The sequence below is a fragment of the Platalea leucorodia genome, assembly GCF_965183815.1.
Source record: "Platalea leucorodia genome assembly, chromosome: 4".
Taxonomy (NCBI): Eukaryota; Metazoa; Chordata; class Aves; order Pelecaniformes; family Threskiornithidae; genus Platalea; species Platalea leucorodia.
In genome coordinates, this window is record NC_138826.1 from 97,601,951 (window position 1) to 97,626,260 (window position 24,310).

The 24,310-nt window shown below is 35.8% G+C and overlaps 1 protein-coding gene across 2 annotated transcripts in view; it reads right to left on the bottom strand.

Annotated features, from left to right (window-relative positions):
- DOCK4 (dedicator of cytokinesis 4) overlaps window positions 1-24,310 on the bottom strand; it is a 249,613-nt gene that overhangs the window by 45,913 nt on the left and 179,390 nt on the right. For both annotated transcript variants that reach the window (XM_082311114.1, XM_082311115.1), the window contains exons 25-30: window positions 22,593-22,727; window positions 18,022-18,120; window positions 11,253-11,347; window positions 3,666-3,741; window positions 1,957-2,057; window positions 1,223-1,281 (exon numbers count right to left, since the gene is read on the bottom strand). In XM_082311114.1, coding sequence (XP_082167240.1) covers window positions 1,223-1,281; window positions 1,957-2,057; window positions 3,666-3,741; window positions 11,253-11,347; window positions 18,022-18,120; window positions 22,593-22,727 — 565 coding nt within the window. The remainder of the gene's footprint in view (window positions 1-1,222; window positions 1,282-1,956; window positions 2,058-3,665; window positions 3,742-11,252; window positions 11,348-18,021; window positions 18,121-22,592; window positions 22,728-24,310) is intronic.

Here is a 24,310-nt window from a genome sequence, read left to right on the forward strand (position 1 = left end):
CTGACTAGCATAACACCAAGTATATGAAATATCCTGACTACAGTATTTAATTGGACACATGACCAGATGAACTCCATATTGTACCCGACAGAACTTGCCCCTATTGAAAGGCATCGTGATTCTCTCCTTGCCTGCATACTGGGTTTCCATTCAGCAGAAAACAATGCGACAGGGGAGATGATACACACTAAGCTCTTATCCTAGCATGCAGGAAGGAGATGGGACCCAGGAGTGGATCCTTGATATACCAGTTTAAAATACCCATCATGAATCCAAATAATTTAGAGGAATGCCTTAGAGGGAGTAAGCAATAATAAATACTGTAAATAAGTAAAATATGCTACACAACAAATGTTAACAAGATATTAATAAGCAAATATTTCTTATTTTTAACATGTCTCTTTCTAGTACAGGCTGATCAGAAAGACCAGTTTTTTGCAACTACATATCTGGCTGGGAAAAAGATGTATAGAATTGAGATGACAGTATCTCAGTAACCACCGATGGTCTTCATATCTTTAATGAGCCCTTTAATGAAGTGAACTATTGAATAATTGAAATATTAAGATGACAAATGTAGTGTCCAAATCTTCTAGTCAGTTTTGATTTTTTTTCCCAAGCATCAGTTAATTGCATTTCTCTGAGGCTCATACTTTCAAACAGTTTGCACAGTTATTGCTTATAAATATCAGAATGCTCCTAAGTTTATATCCACGCATATATTCTTCTTGTGTTGTCCAATGTGTCATTTATACACCAGTCACTGATTTGTTTATGCCTTTATATTTTAGTGCAACTAGGATTTAGGGGAAGATTTGATGCAAATCCAGCATCTCAAGAGAGCTTCAGAATTAAGATGTATGTCTGTTCCTTAAACTGTTTGGCAACAGAACTAAAATTGTGAACATAAGTATATTTCCAGGCATAATAATTCTGCCCAAAAAGAGCAGTACTTTCTTTTCTAATTTTCTCTGATGGTATTCGTTCAGTTCTCTTTGAAGGAATAGGGATAGGTCAGATACAGTATCAAGGCTTAGAAAGCTGAATTTAGCTATTAAGAAGGGAACTACGTATGACTAGGGTTTTCCTAAACTTGAATCAAGACTTCACGTGAACTTAATTATCAACAACTCCTCTATCACTCGCCAGTGTATTTAATAGGTGAAGAAATAATAATTGTTTTTCATTTTATGAGCTAGTGATGATGTGTTTAATTACCTACCTAAATTTTGCCACATGCTGAAGATTTCACATCCCATTGTTACCCGCATGTCACCATATCTGCAATGTATTAAAATATAAAGCAAAACAGTGACAGATCATTTAAGAAAATCAAGTTCATATGCCATTTTGTGACATAGTTAAATGAAATGTCTCATCTGTAGTCCATAAAAAACTACTTTAAAAGTGATGATTTCTTCCAAGTTTTTTCTCTTTTCATTGTACCCAGCTAAAAGTAGATTCCTAAACTCAGGTTTATTTGCAATATTGTCAGAAGTATACTGATACTGATTCTTTACAAATGCTATACCTCAGTAACACAGCTGTGAAGCAAAAGCTATTTTTTTGCAGTAATATGTTGTAGTTCTCTCTGAAAACAAATAGTTTTGCTCTAGCTTAAAGAAATACAATTAATTCATACAGACAACAGTGCAGTGCCTGGCAGGAACACCTGAACCAGTGTGAATCAACTTATGCATGAACTAGAAGTTAGTGTTGGCACTGCTACAACATGGCTATTTTGCTCCCAATATCTGAACCAATTTGGGCACTTCTATGAAGGCTGCTATCAGCTCTGAAGACCTATACAAAGGGCCAGAGCCAGCTCTCATTCTAGTCAGTGGAAATACTGTTACAGTTACTTTTTTGGTAGGCCTTTTTGCAACCTCCCTTGCCTCGCATTTTAAGAAGCGTTTGATCTATTACAGTTTTCTAGAAGCTGACAGCAGTACTTACTTTTCTAAAACCTTTTTCTTCTTGGAAGGTGTGAACATCTCCAGTTGCAGACATAACTGGTTTATAAAAATGACAGCAAGAAAAAAGTAGGAATCCCATATCTACAATAAGCATATGGCATTTGGTTATTTCATTTTCTCAGTACCACCACTTTATGACCACTCAAGATGCAAATTTTCAAATCACGTCAGTTGTTTCAGTCTCAACTAATAAATTACTCAAACTGTTTTTGACTAAATTTCTTTGCATCCAAGTATACGTTTCACCAACCTCAAAACGTTCAGCAGAAATACATCTGTTTTACATATTCTACATCTCTTAAATGTAAAGGTTTCAGAGTTGCAGATAATTTTTTTTTTTTATCCCTCCAAACCAGAAAACCTTACCTTCTAAATTTGGAAACATTTTTTGGTATATTTAAATAAAAGACTAGAAAAAGTTATGCCTTTAAGTCCAAAAACCAAAAAATTCTGACATCTCAAAAGCTATCACATAACAGAATTGTCATTCTCTGGCCCATCCTACTTTATAATATTATTTGCAAGTCTCACTTGCTGCAGGCTTCACTGGACAAAACCGAAGCCAGGTTTTGTTAACATATTGCAAATATACAGATGTTTTGTGCACATGCTTTATGAATCAGATGTTGAATCTTCTACTTAGAAGATGTAAAGATAAATTTAAAGATAAATCTAAAATACATTAAAATATTAATTATTATAACCCAATTATTGATGTTCCATGGCAGGAAGAAGACAGAAGTGTAGGGGGAGCCCTACTCCAGACACTGCAGTTCTGCAGAAGAGTAATAACATTGCTAAGCAAGTTTAAGGAATATAGATGCCTTGTCCACAGGCAATTCTTTTATCAGCTTTAGCCTCTGAAATTGTGGAACTTCATTAAGGACAGGCTTCCTCATGTCCAGTTATGTCAAGTAGATAAATCTGCATTCCCACCAATCTCTCCAACAGGAGCCTGGATTTTCAGAGAAGCACCCACAACTCTGCTGGAAGTCAACAGGAGCTCGCTGTCTTCTCTAGAAAGGAAATCCTGCACTTTTTATGATGAAGCAATTAGACTAATGTCTCTGGGTTGGGCAGAATATTCGTTCAGGTTTCCATGGGAATGGGCCTTTTCAGATGCATTCCTAGGTCTTCTCATGTGAATTCTGAAAGCATCATTTTGTAATTCACAGTTTATCATAGGTGCCATATCTCACTGTATGAGGTATTCATTAACATCTTTAACTACATTCACCATGCAGTGTCATAATTTTCTAATTTTAATTATGCAGCATGTTAATTGGTCTTGAGAGAAATTACAGAAATGCAAACCCATTTTTGATAAATTTGCATCAATTCAAAAATGGAATAATTTTCCTTTCTGCAATAACTCCAAAATGACAAACAAATGATAAAATTAGTTTGTATAATCAAAAAAATTGCTATGCAAAAATCCTGAATAGTCTAACATAGATGATGAAATAACAAAATGAAAAATAAGAAGAAATTAAAATACCCACAGCACTCCTGATTTTTAAGAGAGTCCTCTATTTAAGAAAAAACTTAATCTCTGAGCACTTGAAATTGCTGATTTAGTATATGTTTTAGCTGTTTAGATGCTGAAGCTAAGTTTAATAACAAACAACCAAGCCACAGGATGATGTAGCAGCTATTGCATCTATCTTATGCTAGACACATTTACTCTACCTTGTAATCAAAGTTTTCATTTAAGAAGTTTTTACGAAGGGCATCCGAAAGGTACAAGACTGTAGTAATGATCACACTGGGAAGAAAAGAATGAAAAAGACAGTAGTTTTCATTAAGTGGTAATTCATATTTAATACTCAGAGCCAGACAATTTTCCAATGAAGAAATAGATGTAGCATGTATGGTGGCATTCAATATTACATTTTAAACATATACAAATATCTGACTACTAACAGCACCTATTGACAGAAAATATGCACATCAAGAAAAAAAATAATAAAAATAGGTGTGATGTAAGAATATGTGCTGAAAACAGATGTTCTGCATAGAAGAATATAATTGATCAAAAAGACAAACCATAAATTTTGTTCCGCAAATAATGCCGATACCAGATCTAACACACACTTTGTCTTACTAGCACTAATATCTACAGTTGGGCAATTTGCTTTCAGCTTTCTTGGTACTGAAAATATGCGCGTATAGATTATAAATATAAAATACCTAGTAATTACCAATATACAATATAACAGCCCTATGGACAAAGAGTCTTTTAATGACAAGAGATAAAAGCAAAACTGCATGACCTCTGCGAGAAAGATCTGCATCTAAAGATCCTTATTCCATATGTTGCAAACGGTCATACATTGCCCTGCCTGAATTACATTAACCTATCTTAGATAAATATACATGACCAAAATCCTTACACAGTGGTTGTCAGCAGGGGTCAATAACAGCCTTGCGCATTGTAGCAACCAAGTTTGGTAATCCACGAAACAGAACATCCTTAAAGATTATTTAAATAATAATTCATTTCAATGATTCAACCCTTAAGCTAACCTCTGCAGCACTTGTGTCTATCAACATATTTAGTCAAGCCAAAAATCCATAAAAACCATTAACTTCTTTTTGAAAGTAGTCAGTAGTGGGTGCTTATGGGGAAGGAAAAAAGATAAACATAGAATGATCTTTTCACTGTTACACTGATGTATTTTACAACAATCAACTGTTTAAAGACCTTTAGAGGAAAAGGTTACATCTACACATTTCATTTAATTGCCATCTACCTACTGTTAATATATCTAGTACTTCTTTGAACATGGTTCTTGACCCGTATGCTGTTACAATGCTAAAATTTGTTTCCCTTTCCATGCGTTGGACTTCATTTTCTACTATTTTTGCAATGCATTCAAGACAAAATATGTTTTATTAAATATAATAACAGCAATATACATATTTTAAGGGTATAATTTTTCATCTTCACAACACTGAAGAATTACACATTAACAAACCCACCTAGGAGATAAATTATTTTTTTCACATTTCAATTTTATAAATGCAAAATGGCTATGTATCATTTAGCTTATTACTAGTTCAAGTGTTTGCTTCCATTTCTCTACTTTTAAAATGCCTGTCCCTGCCAAGCTTTACCTTCTGGTTTGATGTGTCTGAACACCTGTAACAGCCAAGACTGAGATTGTTTTTAGAACACTGCTCGATTCTCAAGTTTCATTTGTTCTAGTTCCATTGCTCAAATATAATTGTCATACATATTATTTTCTCAACAATTACACTGTGGTTTTTCTAGCAAAGTAGTGTTCCATGTTTAGCACTCATCTGTACAGTTTACCCCACTTTTTCACTAATGGGGAATTACAGTGTGTGTACAGCACTCCCTGTTGCAGCATGGAAGACAAAGTGAAACGTTAACAAACTGTAAGATAAGCAAAGCTAATAATCAAGGCATGGGTAAGAGCCCTGTCGTTGTTATTGTGCATGATTTCATTTACAGCACGTTTCACAAAATGGAAATAGTTTGCATATTTCAGGAAGATGTTCTGATAGAAGAGGTCAGTTCATCAGAACTATCGCTATGTAAAATTTCAACCTAAGTCCAAAGTAAATAAATCTCTGAAAAACTGTATGCAAGAGAAAATTCCACAAGATCTCAAGAAGTGCAAACATATTGCCAAGCTTACATTACATAGTTCTATTTATGTCTGAGACAATCCCTTTCTTGCCACATTCCTTCCATGGCAGGTGAAACTGAAGAGAAAGATCTGCTTAAATTCTTATGAGAAGGTGATTAGAGTAGAAATCTTAAATGCAATTTTTAGACTATTTTTTCCAGAATTTTCCTGAGATAACAGAATAACTGCAATGCAGGTATTTCTTGCTATAGCCAACATAGCTCAGATTAGATTTATTTGGTAAGCCAAAGATATGATATGGATTGGTTGATAAAATGTGGGTCTGTAGAATGAGAGTGTATATGTTTGTAGATAAAAAAAACCTCAAAACATCAGACTGAACATAGAAAGATGAAGCCATCATTTTTGACCCACAATCTATTATTCTGAATCCACAACAAACTAAAATCAGGTAGGACAGAAAACATTGCTGAGGTTGGGTGTTCTCTTTCCTCTTTTCCTACCAATAATGTAGGTTCTATAAAAAAAAAAAAGCAAAAATGCAGAGAGACGGCAGCCAGAGGACAGATGGACAGCTGCCTGATCTGATACAATACTCACATTCCAAGTTGCTTCCCAGCCAATGATTTCAAAACAACAACAACATTTATTTAAAATCCATTTGAATATCAAATTAGAAAACATTGAGTTTGTGACAAGACTTGCTTTTCTTTCTTTTACCACCTGCCACAAATTTGTTCACAGCAACTGACTGTTTTACAGGAGAAAAACCTCTGCTTTTAGCTAATAAATTATTCTGGGCTCATATACAGAATGCTAACCCAAGGTCCGGTCAGGCCATTTTTGACAGAGTGGCTTTTCCATCAAGTTTTCTCTGCAATAAGCTGTTTGAAAACTCCAAAGTAGCCCCCAGAAGTTCAACTACTCACTTGCTGCCTGGACCATACTCTGGCAACCTGGCTTTTGCCTGGGCAGCCAATGGTAGAAAATGAAAGCTTTCTCTTCCATTCTGATATGGGACAAATATATAACACCAGCTTCTCATTTCATCCCTTGCTATTTCAGAGTGAAATCTTTCCAAGCACAGAGGTGTTTGGGCAAGTTTCTTTCCTATTTCATAAATAAATGAAATGAAATGAACCTAGAGTCACATATCCATTGTTATATGTATATAAACTTATTCATACATGCATACCTATGTATATAAACTTATTGATACATGCATACCTATGTATATATATGCTGCTTGTGACAGACTGAATGCCAGGTTCAGTTGTTAGCAACATTTTGTATTACATAAAAGCAAGAACGTTGTTAGCAACACTCTGTATTACATAAAAGCAAGAATTTTTGTTCATTGTAGGAGTCTCAGACTCCCACACCATGGGAGCTAACAGGATTCTTCAAAGCAGCCATAATGATGAAACTAATGCTAATTTGATGTCTTCCTTTACTGTGTATTCCGTTTGAGTTACTTTTTAAAACATAATAATAATGTCTTTCAGTTATTACTGAATTAGATAACCAAAAGGATTCTCTGTTTAAAGTCCCTATGCCCAACTATCAGTAGATACACTTGGAATTTTAGTATAAGCAACACTATAGTAGATCTTACTTTACAGATCAATTATTTTACTATAAATAAGAATATTCACACATCCATTTTGTATGCTTATAAAATTCAAATTGAGAATTGGATGATCTAGCATCTCTACCATTCAACAAAATGCTGAAAGGATATACGTAGTAAACCATACAGAGATCTTTAAGATTAAAGCTTCTTGCATACCAAGAGCAGTGAAAAATTAGTTCATTGTTCAGTAATACATATGCATAATATGTTATAAATATCAAATCGTAGCTCAGCAAGTAATGGAAACTCACTTTGCTCTCCAAAAACCTCCTCAATTGTTAATGAAACATGACATACCTGGAGTTCAGCTGAGTCTGTTAAATGCTCTCAAAAGATGCCAGTCAATTAAAGCATTAGATAAGTGATCCTTTTCCTAACTTTAGGGTAAGGTAAGCAAGTGACCATTACACAGCGATTTTCAGTTGAGAGAGACATTATGAAGATATCCAGAAGTTTCAATTTTAGTCTAGCATATTTTATTATAGGGTTTTGGATTCCTCTCTGGCACCAGGCAACAGATTGAGACATCTTCCTATATTATGTGGTGTTTATTTGCAGTTACAAATAGAAGCTTTGCTTAGAAGGCCAGTAAGCTAGCTTACTACTTAGTTGATGTAGAATGTAAGTCTATCCCTATAATGAAAGAAATTAAAACTATATTCTCCATAGTATATATAAAACCATATTTTGTCACTCAGTAGTAATATCCATGTTAGAAATATTGGATAACCATAAGTAATTATTTTGCTTTGCTGAATGTATGCTGATTAGCTCCCTACAGATATCACATGCTTATGCAGTTCTAAACAGAGCTAATTTCTGTCTCATTGCTTGACTGCTAGAAGCTAATAAACATTAAGGATTTTTTTGCATGTTCTTCTCCTTCCAGCACAGAACACAATTCAAAAAAGATCTATTTCTCTGCTTTAGTGCTAAGTCTGCCTTTTAAAATGTCACTTTATTTCTCAAATTTTGGAAGTCACTTGGTAGTTTTATAATGCTTGCCATTAATACTTTTTCATGTTGGGCATCCGCACATTCAGAATTATAGATCATGCATGCATCATCAGAAAGTATCTTAATTTCTGGATAGTTACAGATTTGTCTTCTTGAGCTCACAGTATCTTCAGGGTTTTTTTGTGTGTGGTGGTTTAGTTTTTTTGTTTGTTTGTTTGTTTTTTAATACCAGACAGCATCCAAGTATCAGATGCTATATAATTACTGAAAACACTGCAACAAGAAAGAAAAAAAAAATCTAGAAGCTGGGGGGGAAATATTTTTATATACAAATATAGTATATTGAAAGCATTATGGCATTTTAAGACCTAAAAATATTCCAGGTAATTGAAGGTCTGCATATAAAAATAAAAGGAAAAAATGAGTATTTTTTTCCCCCTCAGGAAAAGCTTATTACCTGATTATATCCTTGCTAGGACTCATTTCTTCCCTAGGCTCAGACAGGCTAAATCTCTCTTCCTGTAAATACCAGACAGGTTGAATTTTTATATCACTCTAGGGACAGGGGAGAGAAAAGACGCTGCTGGTGATGTGACTGCAGTGATGGGTGAAGCTCCCAAGACACTCACTGCCTTCAGATTAGCTACCGTTTCTCAGGCTGAAGCCCAGACAGCCGAGAAGGCAGCCATCTGACACAGGAAACATGACAGTCATTTTATTCCTGGGAAGCAGGAGTTAGAAAAGATGCAGAATGTTAATGGATTACTTGATTATGCTCTTAAAAACATGGGCTAGACCTTCTAGTTTTTCCTTTTAGACATGGATGGAGGAGCAAGGAGTTCAAGAAGTTTTGCCTTCAATTCTGAAGAGTCTCAGATCATTTGAAGCGCTCTGACTCATCGAGTGAGGCTCAGGGAGAATGGCTCACAGCCGCTTCTGTCTGTGGTGCAGGCAGTGCCCTAATTTCTCATTCTGCTTCTAGGCTCTTCCCTTTGCACTGAAAGATTTTGGGCTGGGACAATTCTAGCAGTGCTATTATTCTGTGGCTCTGTGCTTTTGAACACCCCCGGGAAGCTGAAGGAAGGCAGCCATTGCAATGGCAGTGGGGGACACAAGTGAAAGGCAGGACCTCCTGTTCAGAAACAGCTCCAGAAAAACTAGTGCTCTGCAGTTGAGAACAGAAGTGGATTTTCCTTTCTGCTGCCTCAAAAAGGAACAGAAACTAAGCCATAGATATATAACATCGGAACGATGAGTCTTCAGTTCACAACACGTTTTTAAGTACACCTGGCCAATCCCCTGTTTCATAGCAAACCAGCATTTCCTCCACAAAGGAACGAATGCCTAGCAAAGCAATTACTGAATGCCGAATTGGTAAAGATGTGTTTACATCCCATTTGCTGGCAGTAATGCTTATGCAATTGTGTGTTATCGGGTTCAGCTACCCGATCTGATGGGCTTCGCATGGCCAACTCCCACCAGCAGTTATTGTCAACTTCTGCCTATCTTCTTTGCTTGACAGAACTGGACATAGAGTCACCTCCTAGATGGTCAGAAACAACATGACATGGATTAATAAAAGGAGATATGTGATGCTAAGTAAAATGCTGGTGCAAGTAAATATTCCTTATGCAGAACTTATTATCATCATCTTTAGCATATCTGAACACCACCAGCCTGAGAAACACGTGCCAAGGTCGTTCCTAAATCTTAGTTTTGTACATGTCAGCTGTTGCAAAGCCATCTGCCAGGCCAGCTGTTTCTGGAATATATAACAATTTCTTAGATCATATATTTAGTCTAGAAGTTCCTATGTTTTTTCCCCTCTTTCCTGTGTTTCTCAATTTATTTCTTAATTGTGATTACCAGATGCAGGCTGGTATCAGCCATATCTTCTGTAATATCATACACAGAAACAAATGATCATATCCATTCTTCGATTATTAATTTTTTTTTTTGCTGGAATTCAAAACTTGGCAAGATCAGCAACACTAAGCAAGGTAATAAAAATGAGCAAAAAATGTTATTTTTTTTCAAGTCATGACAAAGTTTGAACAAATATTATGACGCTTGCATATCCATACACACACACAACAAATATATATATATGAACGCAAGGTTTGCCAAATTTAATTGTAACAATAATATTGTTACTACTAGTCTATACAGCACCATGAATTTAAATTCTCCTTGGAGCCAGCAGGCACAATGCCGACTAAAAACCTGTTTCCACCAGGCACTGCAATATGTACCATGAAAATTTAAGTCAATCCTAAATTCTGGATTCCTAGGTCTGCCCAACACAGCCCCCCTTCCTCTGCCAACAGTTGCATTTGTATAATTGTGTTGACTGGTCAGCTAGCTTATCTGATCTAAAGCTAAGCCTACAAAAAAGGATAGCTGGTGATATAGGTGAAATAAAATTCAATAGTTTCAGACCTGTTTTAATGACTTCTCAGGAACACTGGGAACCTGTTTCTCTACAAATAAGGCCTGAGCAAAGAAAGAATAGCTCAAAGGCAGGTTACATCTCAAAGTATCACTAGGCAATGCTTAGAGCCCTACGTTACCATTGCCTATGCTGTATCTCATTTCCTGATTTGCGGTTTTAATTTGTGATTTTTCTGATGAGCACTGAATTAACAAACATGCAAAAACATCATTAATGATATTACAGCAGATAATTCCTTTTTGAGAGCAAACAAATCTTTATCAATTCAGCATTTCAACAAACAGATTTGAAATGAAGTTCTGTTGAGACTTGTCATTTGCTACTTGGAAAACAAAGCTGTTGATGCTTAGCATCTTCACTCTCTAAAAGTGTTTCTGAGTTTCCAGTTATGTGTGCTTACTGAAATTCAGAATAGAAAGAGGTACAGATTATATTATGAATTTATTGTGTAAAATAAGTCCAGAGATTTTAAATCTTAAATTCAAACATGAAAAACTGCAGCCAGCATTATAAAAGATATTTTGAATTTTTATTACATACATCATATAACTTTGTTTGTTTACACCATGATCATTGCATACTACCCATATTTTTTATTAACATTAAAAATGCCTTACTTGTTTGCAACCAAACGCATCACTGTCCAGTCTTTTGGAAACATCTCTGGTCGTATTAGTATCCGAAATACAGTGAAAATCTGCAGCAGGAAATCCTTTGGAAGGAAAACAAGCAGTCATATGCCTTTGTTGCTTTAAAAAGAGTGGTGAGCTTCAAAAATACTTTAATCAGAGACAAAAACTCATTATAGAAATAGCAGAATTGCATTTATTTTCAACATAGATAGACCTCTGAATATTTTTTCATTTTTTTGATTCCCCAAGAAAGCTTCAAATAGTGATTTAAATCAGTTTTCTTTAAAAGGAGGAAAATAATTTAATGTGCCATTTGATTGACAGCAATGCATAAGAGAAATGTCAAAGATGCATTTGGTTTCCACCCATACACTTCCACAAATGTGATCCTGAGAACAATTTGCAAATCAAAAAAGCATTTTACAAACACTACAGAGTTCTGAATATCTCCTTAATCATGCCAGGTTTTCATCACTTTCCAGATTTATTCCAAAAGCAGCATTATTTGATGGGAAAGAGAGCAAGTGTAAGGGCAATTTTATCGTTGGGTTTGCAAAGCCCAGTGAATTCAATAGTGATGCCCAGGCCCCTGAACTGTTATTGCAGCTGTCTGTATGCAGGTCACTTAGCCATTCTGCCTCATTTGTTGAATCTATAAAAATAGTGAACACGTGTGAGCTACTCTGAATGTAGAAAGCACTGCTTAAGAGCTTTCAGCCTCATCATCTCTTATGTCGTTTAACCCACTAATAAATAACTAAATTAAACTATTCCTCTCAGCACACAGTTTTTCAGATTTTCTTTTCACAAATAAAACTGCCAACAAGGGTAATATTTCTAATGGCTCATCTTGATTGTGTATAGTACTGCCAGTATTTTTTTAGTAAGCAAAATGGAACTTTTGAGATCATGAAGAGCATGAGGTAAGTGATATAACATGCCTAACAGAATCAGTGTGGTACCTGACCTTGAAATGTTTTGTATTGATTCTGCCCACACATCTAGAGAGTTAGCCCAAAACACAGATGAGATGAAGATACAACCAAAGGATACCAAATAATTTTGAACACCAAAATATATTCTCAAGTGCATTTACCAAAGTGTAGATGACGGGCATTGCACAACAGATGTCTTTCATTAGAGAATCGCTGTAAAGGGGGACGAATGCAGGCACTGGGAAAGGCAGCTGAGATCCCTGCGCCCACCCACCAGAGATTACATAAAAGAGACAACCTGTTTTCTGAGCAAGATGCCAAAAAATTCTCTGTATTAAAGAGTATAAACGACACTCATTGCAGATAACAGTGTTTGAATGCAGGTGACCAGCTTTATAGATAAAGAAGTAGCTCTACAAGCAACACGTTTATTCCAGGCTGCTTTCCTATATCTTTGCACCTTGTAGCTAAATTTCAACACTTCTGCCTGCTCCTTTTTTTCTTCAGGGGTTACCTCCCTTCCCTGTACTGTAATCCCTGCAGCTCTGTGCACAACAATATGGCAATGCCTCGAATGCTGCTGTATGTCACCTCACAATAACGTCCCAAATTCTCCCATATCCCATTTTTATCCCATCTGTTGTCCAGACACAATACATGTTGCTGGTGTTAGGGAGCTAACTGACTGGCTGCTGAACTGAATTCCAATTCATGAGCTGGTTCAAAAGTCATTAAGAATGACAGACAGAGAGGCAGACCATATATACTTCATTTCTTTAGGTAACTAGGCTAAAACCAGAATAAATCTTTTATTCCAGGCAAACTTTAAAACAAAGCAAATACAGACACTGGCATTAAATTTTGAATCATAAACACTAGGCTAATTATTTCTAATTTAAACAGACAAAATAGAAAGTTGTGTCATTAATGTAGTGATAAGTGATATTAGATAAAAAATGGGCATTTGAAAAGCCTGAATAAGACTGAAGATCTCTTTGTTAGACTACATGTTAAAAACATATAAACAAAATGGAGTATAATTCAAAGCAGAAATATAACTGAAAGAAACAGATAACTTCTAAAAAACTTTAGGAAAACTAGTCAGTTATAAGTTTTTCAAGATACAAGTATTAAGCTTGTGTTAACAGAAGTAATCTGTAGCTAAGTTTTATTTTTCGTGATTCAGTTTTTGTATATTTGGTAATACATTTCTCTAGGAATCCATTATAAGCATGAAAATAACCAAAGGGTAAAATGCCAGTTGACTAGTTTGATACTTTGCCATTAATGTGCTGGTATCCTTCATGTGTCAGCACGGCTCATGATGTTCACTCCCAAGGGACCCACCTCCATGTAGCAATTCCATAAAATGCTTTCATCAGCATTACAATGCCTGGCATTTTGCAGGATGCAAGTGCTCATTTTTGTTTCATGGTCCAAACGTCACAAGACATTGCTATGAAGTACCATTCATGGAAGATCAATTTTGTAACTATATTTTGAACTGTTTCCTTTGCACTATTGTGTTTCATAGTTGTATCTGCTCTGCCGAACACATCATAATGATTTAGTAACAGATTTTAACATTTAAAGATTTTTGCCGGCAGTGTAAGTGAACTAACATTTGGCTGGTTGAGTACAGATATAATTAATGTCTCAGATGCCTGCTATCTTAAGAGACAGAAAGGGAGTAATTTTGTCCTTTTACATACTCTAAATACCATCTCTTAATATTCCTGCCTAGTGTACATAAGTTCTAGGACTATCTTACACCACTTAAATAATATCACAGTATCATAGTTCAGTTTCCTCCAGCAGCAATATTTGCTTGATGAAATTATCAAGCTGTGATTAAGTGAGAAGCACGGCCTTCTGAAAGACTGAAAACCAGCTACTCATCTAATCAAAAACCACCTTGGAATTTCTTTCACATTTCCCTGTATGCATGTAAAATCCTCTGTAAAGCAGGTCAGACTCTTCACGGGATCACTCAGGGTGCATCTATGTTAGCATTTTAGTTTGGGTAAACAGTCCACTTTGAAGCTAATTGCCTGATCATCCATTGCTTTGGTTCACACTGCAGAGTTATCAAGATACTTGAGACCGAGTCTTTGTCAAGCATCCTAGAGCTTTTTTGCAGAGTGACAAGGTGCCCATAGGAAAGAGGATCAACAGTGACCCCTCTCTGCCTGGACAACTCATCCATCCTGTGGCCAACTCCTTTCGCAGATCTTCCTTCATTCACTGCTTCCTCAATCTACATCAGAAGCCACCCAAATATTTGCTACAGAGCTACTCCTCTGCCCCAGCACTCATCCTTTCAGAAGCCCCATATTGAGCTTCTCCACCAGAGACATTCCCCATGCCTACGGACCTCACACAGCCTGTGTCCAAGGGGTCATTAGAGAACAGTGGAATAAATTGCACTTGGTGGTAGGATTCAGGACCCACATTACCCTGCTCAGGCTCCTTTAGCTGGAAGAGAGGGATCAGAGAACTAGTAAGGTTTACACCCATCCCTATGAAATATTATCTTTTTCTTCATCAGATCTCTCCTGTATATCTGTTCTGCCACATTATGTAGGGTACACTGCCAATGGATAAAAACTAGACCTTCTGGCAGGTGCTTGTCGATTTGTCTTCTTTTAATCTATTAAAAAACACACACATATCAACCAAAACCACCTTGCTGTGGTCAAAGCTGCACAGTGCTAACATGTACTGTTTTTTTCATTCACTTTCGCACTTCTTTCCTCCTATTTATAACTTCCACTGTTACCTTTGTCATAAATTATATCTGAGCTTTTTTGCGGCAGCAAATATCCGCCTACAAGGACGCCTCTGCTCTATAAATTTCTATAAAATATATTTACTAGAAGATGATGGTATTTTGTGGAAAGCAAAAGGAGCATATCTTTAAAGTAATATTGAAAGATAAAAGAACGCATTTAAAATTACTGCCTCATTAAATTCAATGTTTCAAAAAAGTGAGTGAAGTATAGTCTCCGGTGCTACCACTCAGCCATGAATCCCCTGTCATTTCTTTGTTACTTCATTTGCATGTTTTCAAACATAAAATGCTTTTTCTATCTTCTGCTTTGTGTAGAAAAAAACCTGACTCAAAAAGAACTGACTAAAATAAAAACAGTCACCATGTCAATTACTTAAACTAAACATATTTACAAAATAGAGGAAATATTTCCATAAACAACTACTTGTTTAAAGCATCACTTAGATGCATGTCATAAAAATGTGTACATATCATTCCTTTAAAGCCTCCATTTTGCTATACTGTGATTAACAAGCTGGAAACAGTCTTTAATAATTTTGTTATAGACTGTTAACAAAAGAATAAGAACTGCAAATATATTTCGATAGAATGAATGGCAATCTTCATTCCCTTTTTACAAGTACTTGCATGAGTGAATTTTTGTTTGGAGAAATGGTTTGGTGGGGGGATTTTTTTAATAGTATCACAAATGCTGTGCAAACATGCATTCATGCAAGCATGTGACATAGTCGCCTTGAGAATTAGTCTGGAAGAAAGAAGAAATACCTTGTGATATCAGTGCCTAATCGTTCAGTATAGATGGCTAATTATAAACAGAGGTAGTCAAAGCAAAAAAGCACAGTAGGTAGCAATTCAAAGGCCTAGGTTACACATCGATAAGTCCCTTGCAAACCCCCTATCAGATTTGTAACTTGTCATGTGGCTTAGGGAAGACCCTATCCACTTTGACATCACTGACCAGGGGCAGAAAGAGGTTTCAAAAATACAGCAAGCTGATGGTAGTTACCACTGAAGCTTAAATCCCGAAGTACATACTACCCACAAGATTAACTATGGCTACTAGTTCAGCCGCTAAAAGCATCTCTGACAAAAAAAAAAAAAAGCGTTATCACAGATATTTACACCTTTGAATCTTCATTTGCTCATACTGATGTCATTTCCTAAGAAGCATATCTTAAAGCAGTATAAAATACCTAGGAAGTTCCACACTTGGCAAACAAAGCAGAAAAATACAGAGGTAAGTGGCAAGATGGTTTAGATCGTTTAAGTCATACACAATCACCTCATGATTAACAGCAGTGTCAGCCTCACACACTAGCTCCCATGTTTCCCTCTTGCTCTCAGTTATACACATTTCAGTGATATTTGATATTTCCAAGTGGGGAAAAAAAAAAAATCAATATATTACTTAAGATTCAGAAGAGAAGGAATGCTGCATTAATTATGATCAACCTACTGCCACTGAATCACTGGTGGAGGTGATGCTGATTTGATGAGATCTGAATGGAAATAAACTCTGGACTTGAGTTCTTAAGACCTCTATTTTGATAGCTGATGGCACTGGCTACAGCTGCTTTCCATATGTCTCTGTATAATAGTAGGGTATGTGCGTGGGGGGAATATAAATGTGTCAAATCAAACACCATTCAAGCATTAATTCTAGAGATTTTTCATGTTCTAGAAGCAAGACAGTCTGAATAAACTCGACACTGTATTTCACAGATACATCAAACAGAAATCAAGCTTGAAACCTCTAGGAAATATAAAAGTCTAAACCTAGGAATATAGACCTGCTCCGAACTAAAACAAAAGGGAAAATATTTTCAGTAAAAAAATGCCTAGGTTCCACAAAATATATTAAAAATTGCCTAAGGATAGCAGCTATACTAGGTGAAAACAGATGCTGTAAAACTAGCATAAAAAGCATCCACCCTATATAACTCCTAGGTAGTACCCTTGATTCATGATAAAGAACTTCTCAGCAGTATTTTCTGTCTTTTGAGATCAATATGACCATCTTGCTGCAAAAAAAAAAAAAAAAAAAGGCACTCACGAATGGCATGCTCTCTTCAGAACAGCTCTAAACAGTTATCAGAAATTGAAGGAAATCTGAAATTGCACCAGGGCTAGACTCCCCTTTTCAGGCTAGTACTTAAGTTTATCAAACGGTAATTTAAGAGTAACATCTAAAAATACACTAACACACTAGGGCATTATTACTCTCCTATCTAGGATCACTGGCTGAATAATGGGCATAAGTGATCACTCAAGATTTCTCGTGCGGATCAAATTTGGTACTATATAAGTTTTGCAGGGTCTAGAAGAGCGGCAGTCTTAATGTATATCTTTATATGAGAAATCTTAACTTCTAAAACATTTTTTAAAAAATCCATCCCCCTCCTCCAAAAGGGAATTAAAAATGTTGTATCTCCATGAACCTGGTAACTCCATCAATGAAATTGGTAGAAGCTGCCCTGAAAGAGTTCTGAAGCTACTCTCTCCCATGATCAAACTGGGTAGATAGACATTACAAGTCTGACAGGTCCTCCTGCCAATGGACTTGCTGCAGAGTTAAGAAAAGTGGAAAGTTGGTTGAATATGCATTTCTCGAGCCGTGTGTTTGCCATTGACATATATGATTTAATGAATGAATGAATAATACATACAATAAAACAAAAAAAACCCCAACTGCTTAGCAGAAGAATCAAGCAGAACTCTGTAACCTCAGATTGACACCACCTTTAAAACAGGCTTTGAGGCTAAGTTTATGGCTTTAAAGCTACTATATAGTGCCCCCCATCCCTATTCTATCTGCTGTCATTGTAGAAGCAACAGAATCCTAACCCCACCCTAAGAGTGGACCTAAGTACACCTGAAAGCCTGTGCAAAAGTTGGCTAATCTGAAAAACAGACTGCATTTAAATACTGAGGCGTTTCATCAAAGCACAGGAATATCTTAAAGGGAGGTAAATCAAAAAGAGAAATAAAGAGAGACCTGAACAAGTGGAAAGACAATTCTGTTACTTACCCTCAGATCCTCCTTTGTGTTGAAGCTATCAAGAAGCTGTTGATAATGTCTATCAGTCATTTGTCGCAAGAGTGACAACAAACAGGAGACGAATTCCCCCTGTTCAGATAAGCCAAGAATAGAAATATAATAGATATTATAATGTCTTCTGCATTTGAGCTTAAACTGTCATACTATAAGCACTTAAAAATAAATAACAGATGCAAGAGAAATTAATCTACAATTAGGAAACATTATTTCTTAAGACTCTGTATTTGGTGAAAATATGTTAACTTTGCTATGAACTTCCTTCCCATTTAAAGAATGATTTTTCCCCAAATTAAGTTTACTTGCTTAGCAAAACCTATTTGAAATAGTTCCAGAAGGGCTAAACCAGAAGAAGTTTGATTTGTGATTTGTTTCCCTTGTATCTGTTTTTAAACAGATTTAGATTGCTAAAATTACAACCTTTTAGTCAATTCAGTTTTGAAACAAATATAAACAAAAATATTTTGCAACAATTCCGGGAAGAATGCTTTTGTTTTCCTTTAGGGAATAAATTAATGGAGTGAGCTGGGAATTTTTTCAAAACATTTTTTTTCATCACAGAAGACATTTTTGTCAAAAAGAAAACTCATTTATAGGACTGAACAAACCTTGAAAATGTTTTGATCAGAAGTTTCCTTGGACCTACAGAGGAATTTCTCATTAAAACATATATCCAGAAGTTGAGCTTAATCATAGGGCAAGACCTCTCTCTCCCACAGTGACAATTCCTGGATTCACACTCCACACTCCAGTAAAGGGATGCTCCAGGGAGCAGCTGAGGGACTTACTGGACTGCTGTGTGGATTCCTCCCTGTCTCTACTGATGCACATTCACCAGGCTGTCCTTCAAACAGCATGGGATTCAGGAGCAAAAGAGCAGAAAATAGCATTGGGTATCTCCAGTGAGCAATCAAATGACCAAGACATTATGGGAAGGAATAGGTTCTCCCTCTCTCCTTTTCCTGTCTACTTGCTCACTTTTGAACTGGGAAGAAACACTGAATGGTATCAGTCTGGTCCAACTGCAGAATGGATGAGGACAGGAAAGAGTGAAAGGTCTGGATTGCATCCCAGTGCTTAAGAACAATTCTGAAATCTTACAAGCCTGTTAAAAAGCGGGAAATACACTTCTACCCTCTATCTACCAGGAATGGGGAATGAGACTGGGGGAACAGACAGGTATGATAACAGTACTTTAAAATGGTGTCTTTCTTTAGTTTGTCAAGTCCAATTTTGGGAAGATTTTCCCCCATCTTTCATTAAAAACAGAAAATAATATAAAAAAAGGAGTATGTTTTCACAGGAATGGGTATTCTGGATTTTACATTGGAAGGCCTAATTCACTTGTGATTACACCTTGTATACTGGGTGGTGTGTGAGGTGACGGCTTTCACCGGTAATAAAATAATAATTGCCTTGCCCATAATAGGATTCTACACTGAAATAAAGATCCCAAATTAATTACGTCCCTGCAAACCCATTGTTTTTTACAGTGAGCACAGCATTCTCAAAACAATATCCTAAGGCTACAAAGTCTCCTAATCTTCATGCGCTGGGCATAACCATCAAGGTTACAGCTGCCATCTCATAAATATCTGAAAATTGATTTCCAACCCTATCAGGTTCTCTTCAGAAAACAAAGAGACTTTTACCATTATTTTTAAATATTTTCAATTTCATTATATCTAACCTCAATATGACTATCATGCCATTTAGTATAATGCAGGTTCATCTAAATAGGCACAATTTTTGGAGACTTTTATTCCAGTTATAAAATCCGAGACCACTCAGATTTGGCTAATTAGCCAAAATAAGCACAGTAAAAAGTGTAAGCTTACCTGATTGCTAGCTTGAGTATGAACCTTTTGAATACTTCCCTTCTTGCTTAAGTATTTTAAGCAGTCTTTTCTAGTCACCTTCCTTCGATGTTCCCACATATACTTTGTCTTATAGTAGTACATTAAAAATCACAGTCTATTATAGAAAGCTGTACTATTATAGTTGACAGACAGATCAGCTTTAAAAGGGTACCAGCTTTAGCTAATTGTTAACTGACTTCTAAATTTGAGCTTTTAATTCAAATGTAGGTAGCTATACAGGCAGCTGTTTTTTAAAATAACAGTGAACATTCAGCTGCATTTGTTGAACTCAACACAAGAATGTATGTTGTAAGATTTCTGCCAGTGTTAGCCACAGACTAATTAGTCAGGGTACATGCAAATCATGCACGAAAGCAAACTCCACACACATAAAGACCTTGATAAAAACTATTTAGGATCTGATTCTAGTGTCATAAGTCAAGCCAAGCAGTATATCCAATTCACTTAGGTAGAAGCCTTAAGTAATTTTTTGTGTCTTATTTAAGGAGCACAATTATTAAAATACATGGAGCTCACAATTAAATTGCAATTCATTTAGGTTCTGAGGGACTGAACTTCCAAGATCTGAAATCAATAAACATTCACTTTAATTGGATTGCTTTCTGCTAACTCTTTATATGCAAATGCATTTTTCTTAAGGAAATCTAAAGGGCTAAATCACTGACATCCTAAAGCAGAAGTTTCACTTTTACCATTGCATTAAATTCAATGTTTGTTAGTGCAACATCTGTAACACTGACACCCTGAAGACGTCATCTTTGTGTTCAGTTTAAAGCATCACATCCATCTCGCAGGTTACCATCTAACAAGATTCTTCACTGAAAACTGAAATGGTACCAAAGTATCAAAACTACTTGAGATGAAAGAGACGGTGTAGTTATGGCAGCGCACAGACTGATGCCACCTGATTTTATGCTGCTTCTTTGTGCATAAAAACATTGACACATGGGCCTAGAAGATCACACTGAGATGAGTTTGGGACTACTTCCACAATGAAGACTATATCTGATGCAAAAGCAGGACAAAATTTTATCCAGTGTGCTGCCATGATACATCTCACAAACAGTATTTTATGATACATGCAGCTTGAAATAATGGTAACGTACCGGAACACTCTACTGCTGTACTCACATTGAGTACTTTATCATACTTGCTCTACAAATAGTTCCAAGAATCCGGCTCTGTGTGTTGCCATAAGCCCATACTGCATGATGTTACTACATAAATGTATATAATTGCCTTATGCTGTGCTGTGAGTCACTTCCGCATTAAGTATTCTTTGAGATGCCTGTGGTGAAAATGACAAGGCTTTTCTGATGCACAAAAAGAAAATTTTGCAACTTGAAAGCACTTTCGGAGTCTAATTTTTCGATAGTGTGAAAGAATTAGGCTGTCATGGTGCTTTATGAAAACTTAATCTTCAAGGAAGCGGATATCTCAGAAGAAACCAATAAGCTCAGAGCTTTGCTACACTAACAGTCTAATACTACAATTCTTACTTCAGCTGAGATTTTCTTGTCATGGTCTGATATGCCACATAGCGTACATTTGTATTTTTGTAATTTAAAGAAAAAAAACCCCAAACTCTTAGATGTATAGTCCTGCTGAATCACAGTGACTAAAGCATGGTGTTATCTTACTACAGAGCTTGGTCAGCTCCATAAAACACTCCATATAATGTTTGTTCTCTGTGGGATGAAGTAAAACAAACAAAAAAGCCCAACAACACATTTCTTCCACAGCTGTTAAATGCTTTTTAAAATGCTTGATCTCAGAGGAAATTCAGGTTTGAAAAGCAATCATCTATTCAATAACAAAAACCATTACAGTGTAAAAATTGGGCAATTAATTAATTAAGCATATAATGGATGGTAACTCACACAGCATAGTACGTTCTCTGCACAAAATGTCACCACCTCACCTCATATTGGAGTCATATCCCTTGCTATATTAGAACTGATTTGCCCTTCAAAAGTAAACTGGGAACCTTGCTGAAAACAAAGCAAAATAACACTCTATTTTGTTTCATCCATGTTCATAAATGCCTGCATTTCAACCTTCTATTTTGCATGAGTTGTTACAGCAGGTTGACCAAAATATTATTTGTTAATCTTCTAAATCCATCCTCTTTGCTCTACTTCATGTGATAGAAATGAAGCTCAAATGCTCAGCCTTTCATTGTCCTTTCAAGAACAATGGCTTTCAACTAATAAATTTGGGTTTGTACAAGTTAGCATCACAGATTCTACAGGAATTTTTAGAGCTGCTTCATCATGTAAAAATGTATGCATTTTAGGACATACAACGTTATTGATTGATACTTTTCCATTTTCAGGCATTCAAACTTAAAGAGAGTTTCAGAAAGCTATTAAATTTGTCAACAAAAGAAACATAAGGAAATAATTATTGACCTGAAACACTTTCAAAAGAAATTTTATCTTTTGGGGCTTTTTCTGGATCACAATTTATAAATAAATTTAATGAAAAAAAAATACTATTTCCAAAGAAAATGAACAAAAGGCAAGAAAAGTTTTTTGTTCTCCTCATTCTCTGTTTTATATCCAAAACCTTGACATTGTGAATTACAATCTAAAGACGATATTGTTACAAGTCTAGCTGTCCAACCAGTGACAATTGTGAACTATTTCATTATAAAAAACTTACAGTCACATCTTGAAATTGGAGGCGCATAGCAGAGCCTGATGGTTGTGGTCGGCTGGTGATCTCTAGTATGGTCCTTAACAGAATATCTAGCAGGCTGTTTACAATCACATCAATTTCTTCCAGGACAGATTTTTCCTTAAATAATAAAACATTTAAACTTTTAAAATAGAAAGATGATCACAGGCATACTTCCTTTGATGTCGTTTTAGAAACAAATGATAGTTTTACTATGAATATTACATTTGAGCAACAAGAACTATTCTCTAATTAAGATATTGTTTAATTCTATTGATTTTTTTCTAACAGTTTTCAATTAATTACATTGTACTGAAATATAGAGGACAGTTACAGGGATGACTTTGAATATGTAAGCGTTCATCAAATTAGCATAGCTCTATTTTCAATTAACGTTTAGAAGAAAGCAGTAAATAATATATAAGAACTTTTCAGGCAAGATTTTTATAGGTAACACCCATATATTTTCTGGGGAAATTGCCAAGAGAGGCTTAAATTCCAAAAAGTAGAATTCTGTTTTCACACTTTGAAACTATCACCAGAAACAAGCAGATGGTGCTCAACCTTCAAGACCTGCTTCAGCAGTAAGGACCAGCTACATTGCTTCCCATCAACTGAGTAGCACAAACAAATTAGTCATTTATGTAAGCCTACAACTGCTTGTACGCAACGTCAATACAAAGGAACCAAAATGTTCACCGCCAAAAGAGACCATGAATACCTTAATTACATGCATGAAAACACTTGATGAAGTCAAGTTGTAGTTACTTTTCCTTTTTAATTCAGATGGAAATGTTTTCCCTGCTTCAACAATGTCTTCTGTCTCCACTGCAGCAGACACCACCATCTTAATCTGAGTGATTTTATCCACAATTTAAGATGACATTTCTTCGCAGAAAGAAACACTTCATAATCAAATGCACACAATCAAACTAAAACTCAGCTGACAAACAGATCATTCAACTTTGCTGACATGGAGGTGTAGGAGTGATTTTTTTTTTTTTTTTTTTTTCTTCCTACACACCCAAAGCATATGATTTTTAACAAAACTCAAAATTCCTGTTTGGATTCAAGATGAGTCTAATGTCACGTCCGTGTTCTCTGTCACTTTGTCTGGTATCAAACAACTATTAACTATCCTACTTATGAAGGCAGACAGTCTACAGTGTATTTAGGAGCTGTATCAACCACGAGGACTCATGTACAAACTACTATGAGAATGGCCAACAACCTTAATTTTCAAAGCTGCCTGACTGCAAATTCACCTGTTTTCTCAATCTCTAAATTATCTTGATTACCATGGAAGCAATGAAGTTCTGAACGGATCCACAAAAATTATATCAAAGTCACCAAGTTGTTAATACTCTCAATGACTCAAAGACTACTAAAAGTAGTAGCTGCATATCCTGAACATTGGAGAGAGTTTTATGTAGACATCCACTTGTTACTGTGTACATCTCTGGCTTGATGACTCCAAATGAAAGATCTCCTGAAATTAAGACCAGATATGTAAGCCTTTCTCCCAATCCAAAACCACAGCTATGCTTTATAATCTATCCCTTTATCTTGTGATGAGGTATTATACTAATCCAAGAGCAGCTCCAATGAAAATGTTGTTACAGTGCCAAAGTTGCAAGCCACATCCATATCAAATCACTGCTGAAGCAACTTTAATTGCTGACAGTGGTATGAAGAAACACAAA